The sequence below is a fragment of the Cnephaeus nilssonii genome, assembly GCF_951640355.1.
Source record: "Cnephaeus nilssonii genome assembly, chromosome: 10".
Classification (NCBI taxonomy): domain Eukaryota; kingdom Metazoa; phylum Chordata; class Mammalia; order Chiroptera; family Vespertilionidae; genus Cnephaeus; species Cnephaeus nilssonii.
Window position 1 is genome coordinate 3,121,270 of NC_137081.1, and position 15,122 is coordinate 3,136,391.

A 15,122-nucleotide genomic window follows, 5' to 3' on the forward strand; every position below is an offset into this window, starting at 1 on the left:
TGCGTTGTAGAGGCCGGTTATTGTGGGAGCAGTCTCTGCAAGACTGTTATATTCCCATCTGAACCTGGAGCGTGAAGTCCACCAGGCAGGAAGAGTCTGGAAGGGATGTTGGAGATCAAGAACAAGCCGAACCCCACAAGCGTGAGGTTTGAGCCCATGAATACAGACTGAAACCCATGGCAATTTTTATTGCCTCTACCTGTGGTGGTGTGAGTATCCTGCAGACGAGATAGCTCGTTGTCACAGAGCTTAACCCTCATGCTGGGCTCAGCAGTAAGATGCTGAAGGAAAATCCAGGGGAAGATGGGGCAGTTGTTGCTTCACATCAATGAGGAAAATCCTCAGATCAGCAACAAGGCGTAAGAACTACAAAATGGCTGAAGCTCTCTAGATCTCCTACACCAACCTGCTGTGGCCTGCCCTAAATGGAAACATACAGGAAAGGGAATTCTGGCAAAAGTGGTCAGACTGGCTAAACTAACACAGTCCAAGTCACCATATCCATCGTATCTGTATCCAGCCAGTCAGAAGCAGGAAGGAAATGAAAAGCTCACCCTCTTCCATTTAAGGACACTGCATCAAAGGAACAGCTAACCCTATGGGCGAAGCCCTAGTCAGTTGACTAAGCCACAAGGGAGGTGGGAAATGTAATCTTCACTCCAGTGGTCATGGGCCTAGGAATTCCTTTCCTGGGGAAGGAAAGATTGATATTGAAAACGACTCACAGTTCTGCCACAACACACTTGGCTTTGCCTGGAATATCTTTTCCGCCTTTTCTGCTTGGCAAACCCTAGTTCACCCCTATAGACTCAATTATTATCCTTCACTCTGTTTTCCTATTGGGTTTTATAAATCCTCCATTTTGGGACTTTCTTGTTTATTCATTTAGAAAATTTTAAATCCATTGTTCTGGGAACTGGGGATCTAGCAATGACCAAAACAAAGCCCTTTTGTTTGCAAAATTTATTGCATCATAATCACCTGGTATCCTCTGTACTCTAAGGCTGTCGCCAATTGAGACAAGAAGGGTAAGATTTATGGATAACTTCAAGCATAAATCTGTTATCCAGAACTAAGATTAAATAATTGGGTAAGGCTTCGAAAGTATTTCATATTCTTTCCTATTAATCACAAAGGTAATATTTGTGATTTATAAATCATGTCTCTTTTAAGGAGTTATGGACCTTGAAAGGGCCTTGGGGATGATCTAAGCTTAGTAAAGAAGACTGAGTCTTGGATTACAAGATTATTTGCTCAGGATTATGTGCCAAGTTACTGTCAAGGCCAAAAAGTAGAATCCAAGAACACTGATTATTAAACAATTACCCTTGATGCATGGCATTTTTGTGAAACACACACACACACACACACACAAGAAACCCACAAAAGAAAACAACTATGCTTATAAAATCAGTCTTTCTGAAAATTATAGCATCAAAATCCAGGGTTAAAAAACCTGTTATTGAATTAATTTATTAGTTCTAATATTTTTTTGGTAGAATCTTTAGGGTTTTCTATATACAGCATGGTGTCATCTGTAAATAGTGAAATTTTACTTCTTTATAGTTTGGATACCTTTTCTTTCTTTTCTTTCTTTTTTTTTTTTTTTTTGTCTGATTACCGTGGCTGGGACTTCCAATACTATGCTGAATAAGAGTGGTTAGAATGGGCATCCTTGTCTTGTTCCTAATATTAGAGAAAAAGCTTCTAGCTTTTTACCACTGAGTATGATGTTAGCTGTGGGCTTGTCATATATGTCCTTTATTATGCTGAGGTATGTTCCTTCTATACCCATTTTGCTGCAAGTTTTCATCATAAATGGATGTTGGATTTTGTCAAATGCTTTTTTTTCATCTATTGATATAATCATATGAATTTTGTCCTTCAATTTGTTTCTGTGGTGTATTATGTTGATTGATTGCAGATATCAAACTATCCTTGCATTCCTGGAATAAATCCCACTTAAACATAATGCATAATCTTTTAATGTATTGATGAATTTGGTTTGCTAATATTTTGTTGGGAATTTTTACATCTATGTTCATTAGGGATATTGGCTTGTAATTCTTTTAATAGTCTTTGGTTTTGGTATCAGGGTAATGCTGGATTCAGAATTAGTTTGGAAGCTTTCCCTTCACTTAAACTTTTTTGAATAGTTTGAGAAGGATAGGTATTGTTTTTTCTTTAAAAGATTGGTAGAATTCACCTGTGAAGTCTTTTGATTACTGATTCAATTTCATTTCTAGTAATCAGTCTGTTCAAATTTTCTGTTTCTTCCTGATTGTCTTGGAATATTATATGTTTCTAGAAATTTATCCATTTCTTCTAGTTTGTCCAGTTTGTTGACATATAATTGTTCTAGTACTCTCTTAAAACCCTTTGTATTTCCGTGATGTTGATTGTCATTTCTACTCTTTCATTTATGATTTTATTTAGGCCCCTCTCTTTATTTTTTTATTTATTTTTTATGAGCCTGGCTAAAGGTCTAACTATTTTGTTTCTTTTTTTCAAATAATCAGCTCTTTAGTTTCACAGATCTTTTTGTTTCTTTTCTATTATTTTTGAGTCTCTAATTCATTTATTTCTGCTCTGATCTTTATTATTTCCTTCCTTCCACTCATTTAGGATTTTGTTTTTCTTTTTATAGTTCCTATAGGTATAAATTTATATTGAGATTTTACTTGTTTCTTGAGGTAGCCCCTGTATCTCTATGAATTTCTGTCTTAGAACTACTTTTGCTGTGTCCCAAAGATTTGGAATAATTTTGTTTTCATTTTCATTTGTCTCACAATATTTTTAAATTTTCTTCTTGATTTTTTCATTAATCCATTATTGTATAGCACCATGTTTAATAATGAATAACATCTAAAAATTAAGTCCAATAAAGTTGCAGGTTACAAAATAAATACTCAGAAATCTGTTGCATTTCTATGAACAAATAAGAAACTATCAGGAAAGAGAAATTAATAAAACAATCACATTTACAATTGCATCGAAAATAATAAAACACCTTGAAGTAAATTTAACCAAGGAGATAAAAAACTATACTCTGAAAACTGTAAGACATTGATGACAGAAATTAAAGAATACACAAATGAATGGAAGGATATACTGTGTCCATGGGTTAGAAGAATAAATGTTATTTAAATGTTCACATACCCAAAACATTCTATAGATTCAGTGCAATTCCTATGCCAATGGCAGTTTTCACAGAAGTAGAACAAATCCTAAAATTTATATGGAATCACAAAAGATCCCAAAGACCCAAAGAAACCTTGAGAAAGAAGAAAAATCTGGAGATATCATGCTCCTTGATTTCAAACTATACCACAAATCTATAGTAATCAAAAGTGTGGTACTGGAACGAAAACAGACACATAGATCAATGGAACAGAATAGAAAACCCAGAAATAAACCCATGCTTATATGGTCAATTAATCAACAACAAAGGAGATAAGAATATGCAATGGTGAAAAGACAGTTTCTTCAATAAATGGTGTTGGGAAAACTGGACAAACACATGCAAAAAAATATAAACTAGACCACTGTCTTATACCACATACAAAAATAAACTAAAAATAGATTAAAGATTTAAATGCAGGATCTGAAATCATGAAACTCTTAGAAGAAAGCATAGGCAGTAAATTCTTTGACATGTCTTTTAGCAATATTTTTTTGGATATTTTCCTATGGAAAAAGGCAGTAAAAAGCAAAAATAAACAATGGGACTACATCAAACTGTAAGGTTTTTGCACAGCAAAGAAATGCATCAAGACAAAAAGCAACCTACTAAATTGGAAGAGATATTTATAAATGATATATTTGATAAGGGTTAATATCCAGAATATATAAAAAATACATACAACTCAACATAAAAAAACACACACAAAAAAAAACAATCCAATTAAAAAATGGGCAGAAGACCTAAATAGACATTTCTCCAAAGAAGATACACAGAGACCACAGACACATGAAAAAATGCTCAACATCACTAATCATCAGGGAGTTGCAAATCAAAACTACCATGAGATATCACCTCACACTGTTAGAATGGCTATTATCAAAAAAGACAACCAATTACAAGTGTTGACAAGGATGTGGACAAAAGGGAACCTTTGTGCACTGTTGATGGGATTGTAAATTAGCAGAGTCATATGGAAAACAGTATGAAGATTCCCCCAAACTTAAAAACAGAACTACCATATAACTCAGCAATTCCACTTCTGAGTATTTATCCAAAGAAAACAAAAACGATAATTAAAAAAAAAAAGATATATGTACTCCTATGTTCATTGGAAGCATTGATTACAATAGCCACGATATGGAAGCAACCTGGTGTCCATCGATAGATGAGTGAATAAAGAAGAGGTGGTACATCTAAACAATGGAATATTAATCATAAAAAAGTATGAACTCTTGCCATTTGCAACAATGCAGATGGACCTGCAGGGTATTATGTTCAGTAAAATAAGTTTGAAGGAGAAAGACACATATTTTGTGAATTTACTTATATGTGGAATTAAAAAACAAAACAATGAACAAACAAAACGAAACAGAAACAAACTCAGAGATACAGAGAAAAAACTGATGTTGCCAGCGGGGAGTGGGGTTTTGGCAGAAAAGGGAAAAGGGATTAAGAAGTACAGACTTCCAGTCATTTTTTTCTTAAAAAAAAGAACAAAACTGTCACAAGACAGTATGTTGGTGTGTGTGTGTGTGTGTGTGTGTGTGTGTGTGTGTGTGTGTGATAGTGTTATGAACATTTTCTAGTTCCAATATGTGAAAAAAGGGATATAAGTAATTTGAATATAAACATATTAGAGACTAGTAACATGGAGTTGTAAAACGTCAAGTTAAATTTTAAGGATGACAGATGATTCTTCTCATCAAGGTCTATGAAGCCCTTTCCTAAAATTTCATGTATTCCATTGGAGATCTGATTTATGTTCATTTGAGTTCTTTAACAGTATACACAGAGACTCAAAAACTGAAAATCAGTTATAATTGAAAACATATAAAAAATTAAAGGCATTATACAGTTTTGAGCAGCCCTACAATTCTAACACGCTTCCTTTCTCTTTGAACCTGTGTTCCCACACACCCAACAGATACAGTCTAAAGCACAGGCCACACGTTCACACCTCCACACTCAGCCGCTCACCTGCCCTCTCCACACCTACACACTCAACCACTCACCTGCCCTCTCCACACCTCCACACTCAGCCACTCATCTGCCCTCTCCACACCTCCACACTCAGCCGCTCACCTGCCCTCTCCACACCTACACACTCAACCACTCACCTGCCCTCTCCACACCTCCACACTCAGCCACTCATCTGCCCTCTCCACACCTACACACTCAGCCACTCACCTGCCCTCTCCATCTACACACTCAGCCGCTCACCTGCCCTCTCCACACCTACACACTCAGCCGCTCACCTGCCCCTCTCCACACCTACACACTCAGCCGCTCACCTGCCCTCTCCACACCTACACACTCAGCCGCTCACCTGCCCTCTCCACACCTACACACTCAGCCGCTCACCTGCCCTCTCCATCTACACACTCAGCCACTCACCTGCCCCTCTCCATCTACACACTCAGCCGCTCACCTGCCCTCTCCATCTACACACTCAGCCGCTCACCTGCCCTCTCCACACCTACACACTCAGCCGCTCACCTGCCCTCTCCACACCTACGCACTCAGCCGCTCACCTGCCCTCTCCACACCTACACACTCAGCCGCTCACCTGCCCTCTCCATCTACACACTCAGCCACTCACCTGCCCTCTCCACACCTACACACTCAGCCACTCACCTGCCCTCTCCACACCTACACACTCAGCCGCTCACCTGCCCCTCTCCACACCTACACACTCAGCCGCTCACCTGCCCTCTCCACACCTACACACTCAGCCGCTCACCTGCCCTCTCCATCTACACACTCAGCCACTCACCTGCCCCTCTCCATCTACACACTCAGCCGCTCACCTGCCCTCTCCATCTACACACTCAGCCGCTCACCTGCCCTCTCCACACCTACACACTCAGCCGCTCACCTGCCCTCTCCACACCTACACACTCAGCCGCTCACCTGCCCTCTCCATCTACACACTCAGCCACTCACCTGCCCCTCTCCATCTACACACTCAGCCACTCACCTGCCCTCTCCATCTACACACTCAGCCGCTCACCTGCCCTCTCCATCTACACACTCAGCCACTCACCTGCCCTCTCCACACCTACACACTCAGCCGCTCACCTGCCCTCTCCATCTACACACTCAGCCACTCACCTGCCCTCTCCACACCTACACACTCAGCCGCTCACCTGCCCTCTCCATCTACACACTCAGCCACTCACCTGCCCCTCTCCATCTACACACTCAGCCGCTCACCTGCCCTCTCCACACCTACACACTCAGCCACTCACCTGCCCTCTCCATCTACACACTCAGCCACTCACCTGCCCCTCTCCATCTACACACTCAGCCGCTCACCTGCCCTCTCCACACCTACACACTCAGCCGCTCACCTGCCCTCTCCACACCTACACACTCAGCCACTCACCTGCCCTCTCCACACCTACACACTCAGCCGCTCACCTGCCCCTCTCCACACCTACACACTCAGCCGCTCACCTGCCCTCTCCACACCTACACACTCAGCCGCTCACCTGCCCTCTCCACACCTACACACTCAGCCGCTCACCTGCCCCTCTCCACACCTACACACTCAGCCACTCACCTGCCCTCTCCATCTACACACTCAGCCACTCACTTGCCCTCTCCACAGTTCTGACACATGTGTTCCACCTCTTTCCTCACTATGGGGGATGGTGTGATGGAGGAATGAAAGGACCACAGATGCAGGGCATAGGAATATGTGTACTACACAAAGCCTGCGGGGGGCGGGAGGGGGGGGAAGCTGTCAATGAAATAACACTAAGTTATTTCAGAAAAATTAGTTTTCTATAGAATCACTGAAAATAGAGCCAGCTCCTCAGACCACGTGCATGAGACTAGAAGGGAAGATTGTGATTCAGAGTTTAATCCAATATATTTTTAAAAACAAGTTATCTGAGCAAATACAATACATTGATGATTTCCTGAGAAAAGGGTTTAAAGCAGTACTATGAAATGAGCTCTCAAAGTCCAAAAAACAAACAAGAAGAATTTAATAATTTTCTGATGGTATAAGAAGACTCCAAATTTAACTCACTAGAGGTTTTGTCCTGGAGCCTGCAATATTTCTCATTGTGCACTGTATTTAGACAGAGGGTACCATTAGATCAAATACCAGATTTTTAAAGTACAAGAATATAAAACATCATCAATGCTACTGCTAAAAATTCACAAGCCATGAACCATGGCAAATCCAAAATTACCAAGTAAGTTAGATGTTAGGAAGTCTCTCTGTGTATTACTGCTGTTGACAAAACATTCTGATTTTACATAATAAATTTTTCTTTATCAAGAATCTTGGAGGTTCTGGCAAGCAGTAAAATCATGAACCATGGGCTGGAAAGATGCACAGTGTCCACTGATGCACAGGAATTCCTTAGGCACAGGCTGAGGCTGGAGGAGAAAGTGGGATTCTTTTGGTTACAAGTGGCAGGAACCTGACCCAAACGGGCTGAAAAGGAAATGTGTCTCGTGTAACTCAAAAGCCCAGGCGTAGGTCCCAGGCTCCGAGCCTCGTTGAATTCAGGCTAAACAAGTCCCTTGTGCTTGCTGCTCTGTTCTTTGACTCTGTGTGGCTTCAGTATCAGCTTCTTCACAGCACAGCTCCAGACTTTCCATCCTTTCAGCTTCAACACCAAAAAGCGAGAGCAAGTGGCTTCCAACCACTGTGGCATGATGAACAAGGTGGATGCACGGACTGGCTTAGGCCTTGGGTGCGTGTCTCACCTCTGAGTGATGACAGCGGTGCAGTCTTGGTGTGCATGGACTAAAGCGGGGGAGTAAGAATAAAACTCAGTCTAAAACCTGGGAGCTGCTGTTGGAAGATGGAGTGGGTGGAGTTCTGGAATACAAACCACACATGCCTATTATGGGGGGATCTCAATGGTGGCCATGGAGATGTTGTTTTACTGGCTCTGTCCAGACCGATTAGCAAGTAGCCGTAGTTCAAAGGTGACGGTAAGAAGGCCTGGCGAATCCACTGCTTATAAGGCCACTGGAGCATCATTTCTTTAGCTGGACGACAATGATACCACTAACACCTCAGGTGACTGTTGTTTTTCGGTAAGGATTAATAAACCAATGCCTGTGAAGACATAGGTGGTTGATAAATGGCGATCATCATCCCATTTCCCTTGGAGTCAACTTTTCCTTTCTTATGTTGGGAGATTTTCAGAATAGAAAGTACGTCTGATTCATTTTTTTAAATCTCTAGAACCTAGAGCTGAACCCAATATATAATAATGTACGCTGAGCCAACAGATATTGGGTATATTAGTTAGGTTATAGGATAAGCTGCTATAACAAAGAAACCTCAATATAGAACAGCTTAAAGGAGATACGTGTTCATCTCTCTCACAGCAGTCTGGAGCCGCGGGCAGGTTTTGGTGGAAGGCAGCTCTGTTCCAGGAGACCCTGCAGATCCCTTCTGTCTGTTCTGCTACATTTCCCTTGTTTCCTCGTGGGCTTGCTTGAAGCTGGCTGACCTCCATCAAAACTGTGCTCCAGGGTGGGGGGAGTGGGAAAAAGATATGAAGGGCAGAAAGCTCCCTTTTAAGAATGTGATACAGATATTGTGCACGGCTCTTCGACTCACATCCACCAGCAAAACCTAATCCTGTGGCTACAACTAGCTACAGGGGTGTTAAGGCAAATAGCCTCTAGCAAGGCAGTCATGTCAGCTGAAACTCAGGTGGGTCCGTTACCAGTTTTCTCAGTGTCACTGCCAGGGAAAGACTAACGGAAGGCCACGTGGAAGGGACTGCAGAACACAGTTTCAGAGTGTTACCTGCAGATGTGCCTCTCTATGTTAAAGGTAAAGATGGACGTCAGACTAACGGGACTGGATGCTTAGCAGATTAACTAAATATAATACACTCTAGAAATAACCTATATTTTTTAACTCAGCTCATCTGATTTTATTATGTCAGAACTATGAACTTGGATTTTACTTATGGAATTTTATTCTTTTTTTTAATATTTTATTGATTTTTTACAGAGAGGAAGAGAGAGGGATAGAGAGTTAGAAACATCGATGAGAGACATCGATCAGCTGCCTCCTGCACAACCCCCACTGGGGATGTGCCCGCAACCAAGGTACATGCCCTTGACCGGAATCGAACCTGGGACCTTTCAGTCCGAAGGCCGACGCTCTATCCACTGAGCCAAACCGGTCTCGGCTGGAATTTTATTCTTAAAGAGTTACTTTTCTAGCAATGATTCACACTCATCTGACCATTTTTTCCATATGAAAGTTCTAAGGAATGTAGGAAGCATTATTTGAGCTAAGAATTATATATTCAACTAAAGATATATATGAAAATATTAATTGGTGAGTATATTTACAGTCTGTTCCATATTGAAGGGCGTTGTCCTAAATCAAATAGGACATATTTAAGGCAATTAGATGTCCCAGAAAATCTGGGGCAGTCTAATTTTAGATATGTGGTGTTGTCACCAAGGCTATACAATATTTCTGAGCATGCACCACCAATGTATACTTATTTATTTATACATGCATTCTTTACATATATATATGAACTGAACTGTTGTGTACATTGTAAAACATAGACCAAAACAGACATGTTTAAAGGATGAGTTAAAATAAATGTACATGGAAGTTCTAATATTCACTTCTCACATTCTTCTGGGGTTCAAGCACTCCACTGCACAGGTCAGTGACAGAATCGGGACGGAACCCAGGTTTCCTGACTTCCAGTTCAGTGTCTTTCCTTTTAACCTCACTGCCTTCCTTCTTCCTAGAATCTAATGGAACTACAGTGTGACAGGCTTTTGTTCCAGAAAAGATGGAGTAATCGCATCCCATTCTACGCCTCCTGCTAACAACAATGACAAATAACAAAATATATAAGTCACTCACCAGAAGACTTGAAAAGTGGCAAAAAGAAAGGAGAAGCAGCTAGAAAACTTGGGACTGAGGAGTGACCTGGCAGTGAGTTTCCTAAGTGTTTTTCTTGACCTCTATACTGTAGTTCCCTTTATCCACAAGAGATAAGTTCCAAGACCCCCAGGGATACCTGAAACCAGGGATAGTACCAACCCCTATATATACTATGTTCTTTCCTATAACACATACCTATGATAAAGTTTCACCTATATGTTAGGCACAGTAAGAGATTAACAACACTAATAATAAAATAGAATCCTATATAATAAAAGGCTAATATGCAAATTGTCCCCTCAGGAGTTCGACCGCTTGCTATGATGTGCGCTGACCACCAGGGGGCGGCGAAGAAGGAAGGAAGGAAGGCCACGGCTGGCAGCCGGCAGCCAGGGGAAGAAAGGCCCAGATCGGCCCTGATCGCCGGCCAGGCCTAGGGACCCTACCCGTGCACAAATTTCATGCACCGGGCCTCTAGTTATAACAATAAAATAAGGGGCCCTGGCTGGTTTGGCTCAGTGGATGGAGCATTGGCTTGCGGACTGAAAGGTCCCAGGTTCGATTCCGGCCGGGGGCACATGCCTGGGTTGCGGGCTTAATCCCCAGTAGGGGATGTACTGGAGGCAGCAGATCAATGATTCTCTCATCATTGATGTTTCACTCTCTCTCTCCCTCTCCCTTCCTCTCTGAAATCAATAAAGAAATATATTTTTAAAAAAAACACAATAAAATAAGGGTTACTTGAACACAAGCACTGTGATACCATCACAAATAACCTAATAATCTAAAAAGGTACTAAATGGGGAAGTAGCATCTACAGTGAGGATACACTGGACAGAGGGATGATTCATGTCCCAGGCGGGATGGGACATGATGACATAAAATTTCATTAAAATACTCAGAATGACACGTAATTTAAAATTTATGAATTCTTTCTGGAATTTTCCATTTAATATTTTAAGACCATGGTTTTCTTACAAGTAACTGAAATTGTGGAAAGTGACACTGTGGATGGGGGTGGGAGGAGCTACTGTATATCCAGGCCTGAGTGATAGAAAAGTTTGCAACCTGGGACACCAGTAGGCAAAGACAAAATATAAAAAAAAAAATAAAGCCCAGGATGCCCTAACCGGTTTGGCTCAGTGGATAGAGCGTCGGCCCAGCCACCACCATCTTTGTCGCATCAATTTGCATATTCTCTCCTTATTGGCTGTGGGCACCTCCATATCTGTCACTGAGTGACAGTCAATTTGCATATTCCGTCTTTATTAGATAGGATAAGTTTCCGTATTTCCCTGTTGTTTTTCTAGTAATCTTATTCCAGCCATCTTAGATTTTTCTGTGCTAAGCATTTAGAAAGATATCTCAGATCATCCCTCCTTTCCAGTTGGTAGTCTGACCCATTTAACTCCTCTCCCCATTCCCTCAACTCTTAACTTTTTTGAAACCCTTATACTTGTTGCTTTCTTAAAATTGTAGCCTCTATTTTTAATAATTATATTGCTAACAGCCTATTTAGCATCCCAGCATTTACTGCAGCCTTACTAGATACAATGGAGTGAGAGGGACAGAACCCTGACTAAACACTAATGATGTCAGACAAAAGGAGGCACCACAGAGGTGCCCACAATCTCACTGTCACATTCCTGAGGCCTGTATGTCCTCTGGAGGGCAGTGGGTGGAGAACAGCTCCAGAAAAGTCTGGGGAAACCACTGCAGGTAAGTAGGAAGTTGGAGGAGAGGAAGGGAGTAGTGAGAAGTTATCCCGTTTATGAGAATATTATCCAGCTCAAGTTCTTTAATAATCATTCAAGCTGGGACTGAGAAAGGACAAGAGAACAGAAGCAACAGAAAACTTCTTGCAGCCAAATTCCCATCTGGTTCTGAGGTTAGAGGGAAAGGAAGGATCAAGGATGGTCAACCAAGTTCCAAGGCTGCTGGGAGAGGGACTACAGAGAGCTCAGTTGGTACGGATGACCCTGAGAATCCAGTCTGTGTAGTGGGAAACCTTGGTGTAGTAGCCAATATCACCTCTCAGAATGCACCCCTCTGCCCAGGAGAGGATCCCTTGGAGCTGGTTTTGGCACAGGATTGGGACAGCATCTATTTCCTATTAGAAAAAGGAGAGATGGGTCAGGCAGAGTAGCCAAAACGAAGATGATCTAGTACCAAGTCCCTATCTGAGGGCCCAGAACAGAGAGGTGTAGTAATAAGGACTGGGAGAAATGTGTGGTGACCATCCTGGGCCCATCCCACCCCTCTCCCTAGGCCACATCAGAGGAAGCCATAAAAAAATGAGAGCACTTTGAGATGTTCCCACCCTGGCATCTAAGTTCAGTCCTGATTGGAAGGAGGACACTCATTCCTTCCCAGACCCCATTTACCTCGATCTCTTCTTGAATGTAGAGACAAGACATTGGATTGGGTTACAGGAGATATATGGATCCCAAAACAGTGTCCCAGAGGGAAGAGTTACCTTACAGGAGTGTGTGCTCTCCAGAGATGATCCCGCACAGAACATGTTCTCTGTGATTTTGACAGGAAATTTCCTTATCGGGGACTCTTGGCAGTTTTCATTAGAGAACCAAAAGACAGTCTGGTTTACCTCGATATCAGGATCTGTCTCTGAGCACATGCATGTGCGCACACAGATATGGGGGGGGTGGGGAGGAGAGAGAGAGAGAGAGAGAGAGAGAGAGAGAGAGAGAGACTCTGTTTCTCTTTGATCCTTCACATATTCATCTCCTTTTCTTCTCTCCTCTCTTCCCTCTTTTCTGTTATTAACTTCTCCATTATTCAATGAAAGAAAAAGCCAAAATGAAAAGGAACCAGAGCCCTAGCCGGTTTGGCTCAGTGTATAGAGGCAAGAACACTGGATTCCAGAGACCTCTAGCCATAAATAGCCACATTAACCCTGAGTATATCGTGTCAACAATTTGGGCCTCAATTCCCACATTAATAAAATTAGAGGTTAAGATATGCACGTTCTCAGGCCCTATATAATAAAAGGCTAATATGCTAAGTGTCTGGTTGACCGGTCAGCCATTCAACCAATCAAAGCATAATATGCTAATGATATGCTAAGGCCACTCAACCACTTGCTATGACATGCACTGACCACCAGGGGGCAGACGCTCCAACCAGTAGGTTAGCTTGCTGCTGGGGTCTGGCAGATAGGGACTGAGCGAGGTGGGCTGGACACACCCTGGAGCCCTCCTACAGTCCCTCCCTGGCTGGCCAACCTCCCGCGTCCCTCCCAGCCCCGATTGTGCACCGGTGGGGTTGCTCAGTCTGGCCTGCACCCTCTCACAATCCGGGACCCCTCAGGGGATGTCAGAGAGCTGGTTTCGGCCCAATCCTGCAGGCTGGGCCAAGGTTACCCCACTGGTACACGAATTTGTGCACCAGGCCTTTAGTCTATAATAAAAGTTTATATGTTAATCCTCATTGATTGCTTACTCAAGGAACACTAAAGGTCTGTCTTGAGGGTCACTCACCAAAATTCTTCCATGTCCACCCCCAGCCAGAAACAGTGCACGTGTCGTCTCTTCTGTCCTCTGTGGTATTGGGCAGAATGGCCAGCTTCACCTCATCATTGGGCTTTAGGGGCTGTGTCAACTTGACAAGCATGAGGTCATGCTCAGAAGAATCCCGGGTGAAATTTGGGTGTTGGACAGTAAGCATGGCTCTTAAGTTCCCCCCAATTTTTAAGAAACCCTCATCACTTGAAGCAGCAATATCTATCTCAAGAAATCTGGAACAGGCCATGAAAAATTAGTAGAGAAAGGAGACATTATTCTATTACTCATCTTGCATCCTATTTCCCCCTAACTTGCTTTGTGACTTGGCATGAGTTCCATCACTTGCCAAGATCCCTGTCCCCTTGTCTGGAAAATGAGAAATTTCCATTGCAGTTCCATAATTCTTTGATTTGTACCATACTCTATGTGGGCTTTCATTCCCTGTTGGTTCATCCCTTGGTCCTTGGCTTCCCCAATTCCCTCTGTCCACATCATCCCATTCAAGAATCTAACTCATAACCACATGGATCTACTTCCTGCCTCCTTCCCACCACTTCTCAGGTTTGAGAGTCCCCTGTGCCCGTCTCTTAAAGGCTGAGTGTTGGTACCCCCGAGCAATCCCAGTGACTAAGGGGGAAGTCCTTTCCCTCCAGGACCCCATCACTCACGGCAAGAAGCAGTGGGCTGCAGTGAGAGCCCATTGGTGGTGGATCAGGGTCCCCAAACAAGACGCATGTTCTGACTTCAGGAAAATAAAAAAGGTTGGTGCAGTTTTGATGCTCAACTGGTTGAATTGTTGAGCTAATTTTTTTTGTGCTGGCATTGGTGTTACGTTTGTTGCTGTTATTGCTGCCAGATTGGAGAAAGGAGGGGAGAATATTAGAGACAGGGACAGGCATTCCAGAGGACAGGTCTGAGATATTTTATGTGGACGTGCTTTGAAACTGTCAATGTGTTGCTTAAGGTATTACTAAGCCTCTTCAAAATCCTTCTGTTAATTTTCCCTTTGAGTTCCCGCTGTATTAGTGTCCTTCCTTCCCTCCCTCCTTCCTTCCTTCCCTCCCTCCCTCCTTCCTTCCTTCCTTCCTTCCTTCCTTCCTTCCTTCCTTCCTTCCTTCCTTCCTTCCTTCCTTCCCTCCTTCCTTCCTTTCTTCCTTCCGTCCTGCTTGATTCTTCTCTTTTCTTCAAGCTTCCTTCTTAGCTATACAGCAAAATCACACTCTTTTGCTAACACCTACCATCCATAGTATAAAATATTATCTCAGTTCAAATCTTCTCTTGCACCCCGGAGCCGGGGAGCCAGAGGAAAGTCAGTGGGCTCTAGATATCCCTGAGTGTCCCAGGAAACTGCAATCACTGGAGTCCTGAATTCTTTTTCTTTCTAACGGATGACCTCTCTACCCCCGGATCCAGACCATGTCCTCAAGTTTTTTTCTATATGGCCTTTTCAGAATTTTAAGCCAAAGTAGGAGCCTGCACTCACCTGTCACTGTCAGAAAGGTGAAGACTAGAAAGAGGT

General features: G+C 42.7%; 1 protein-coding gene across 1 annotated transcript; it reads right to left on the minus strand.

The window, feature by feature from the left end:
• Window positions 1-11,652: 11,652 nt before the first annotated feature.
• Window positions 11,653-14,628, minus strand: LOC307105877 (serine protease 58-like). Its single transcript, XM_079781798.1, has 4 exons — window positions 14,272-14,628; window positions 13,580-13,836; window positions 12,559-12,707; window positions 11,653-12,192 (listed from the first exon to the last, which is right to left on the minus strand). The coding sequence occupies exons 1-4, from the start codon at window positions 14,424-14,426 to the stop codon at window positions 12,043-12,045; spliced, it is 711 nt and encodes a 236-aa protein (XP_079637924.1). The 5' UTR covers window positions 14,427-14,628; the 3' UTR covers window positions 11,653-12,042.
• Between the last annotated feature and the right edge of the window lie 494 nt (window positions 14,629-15,122).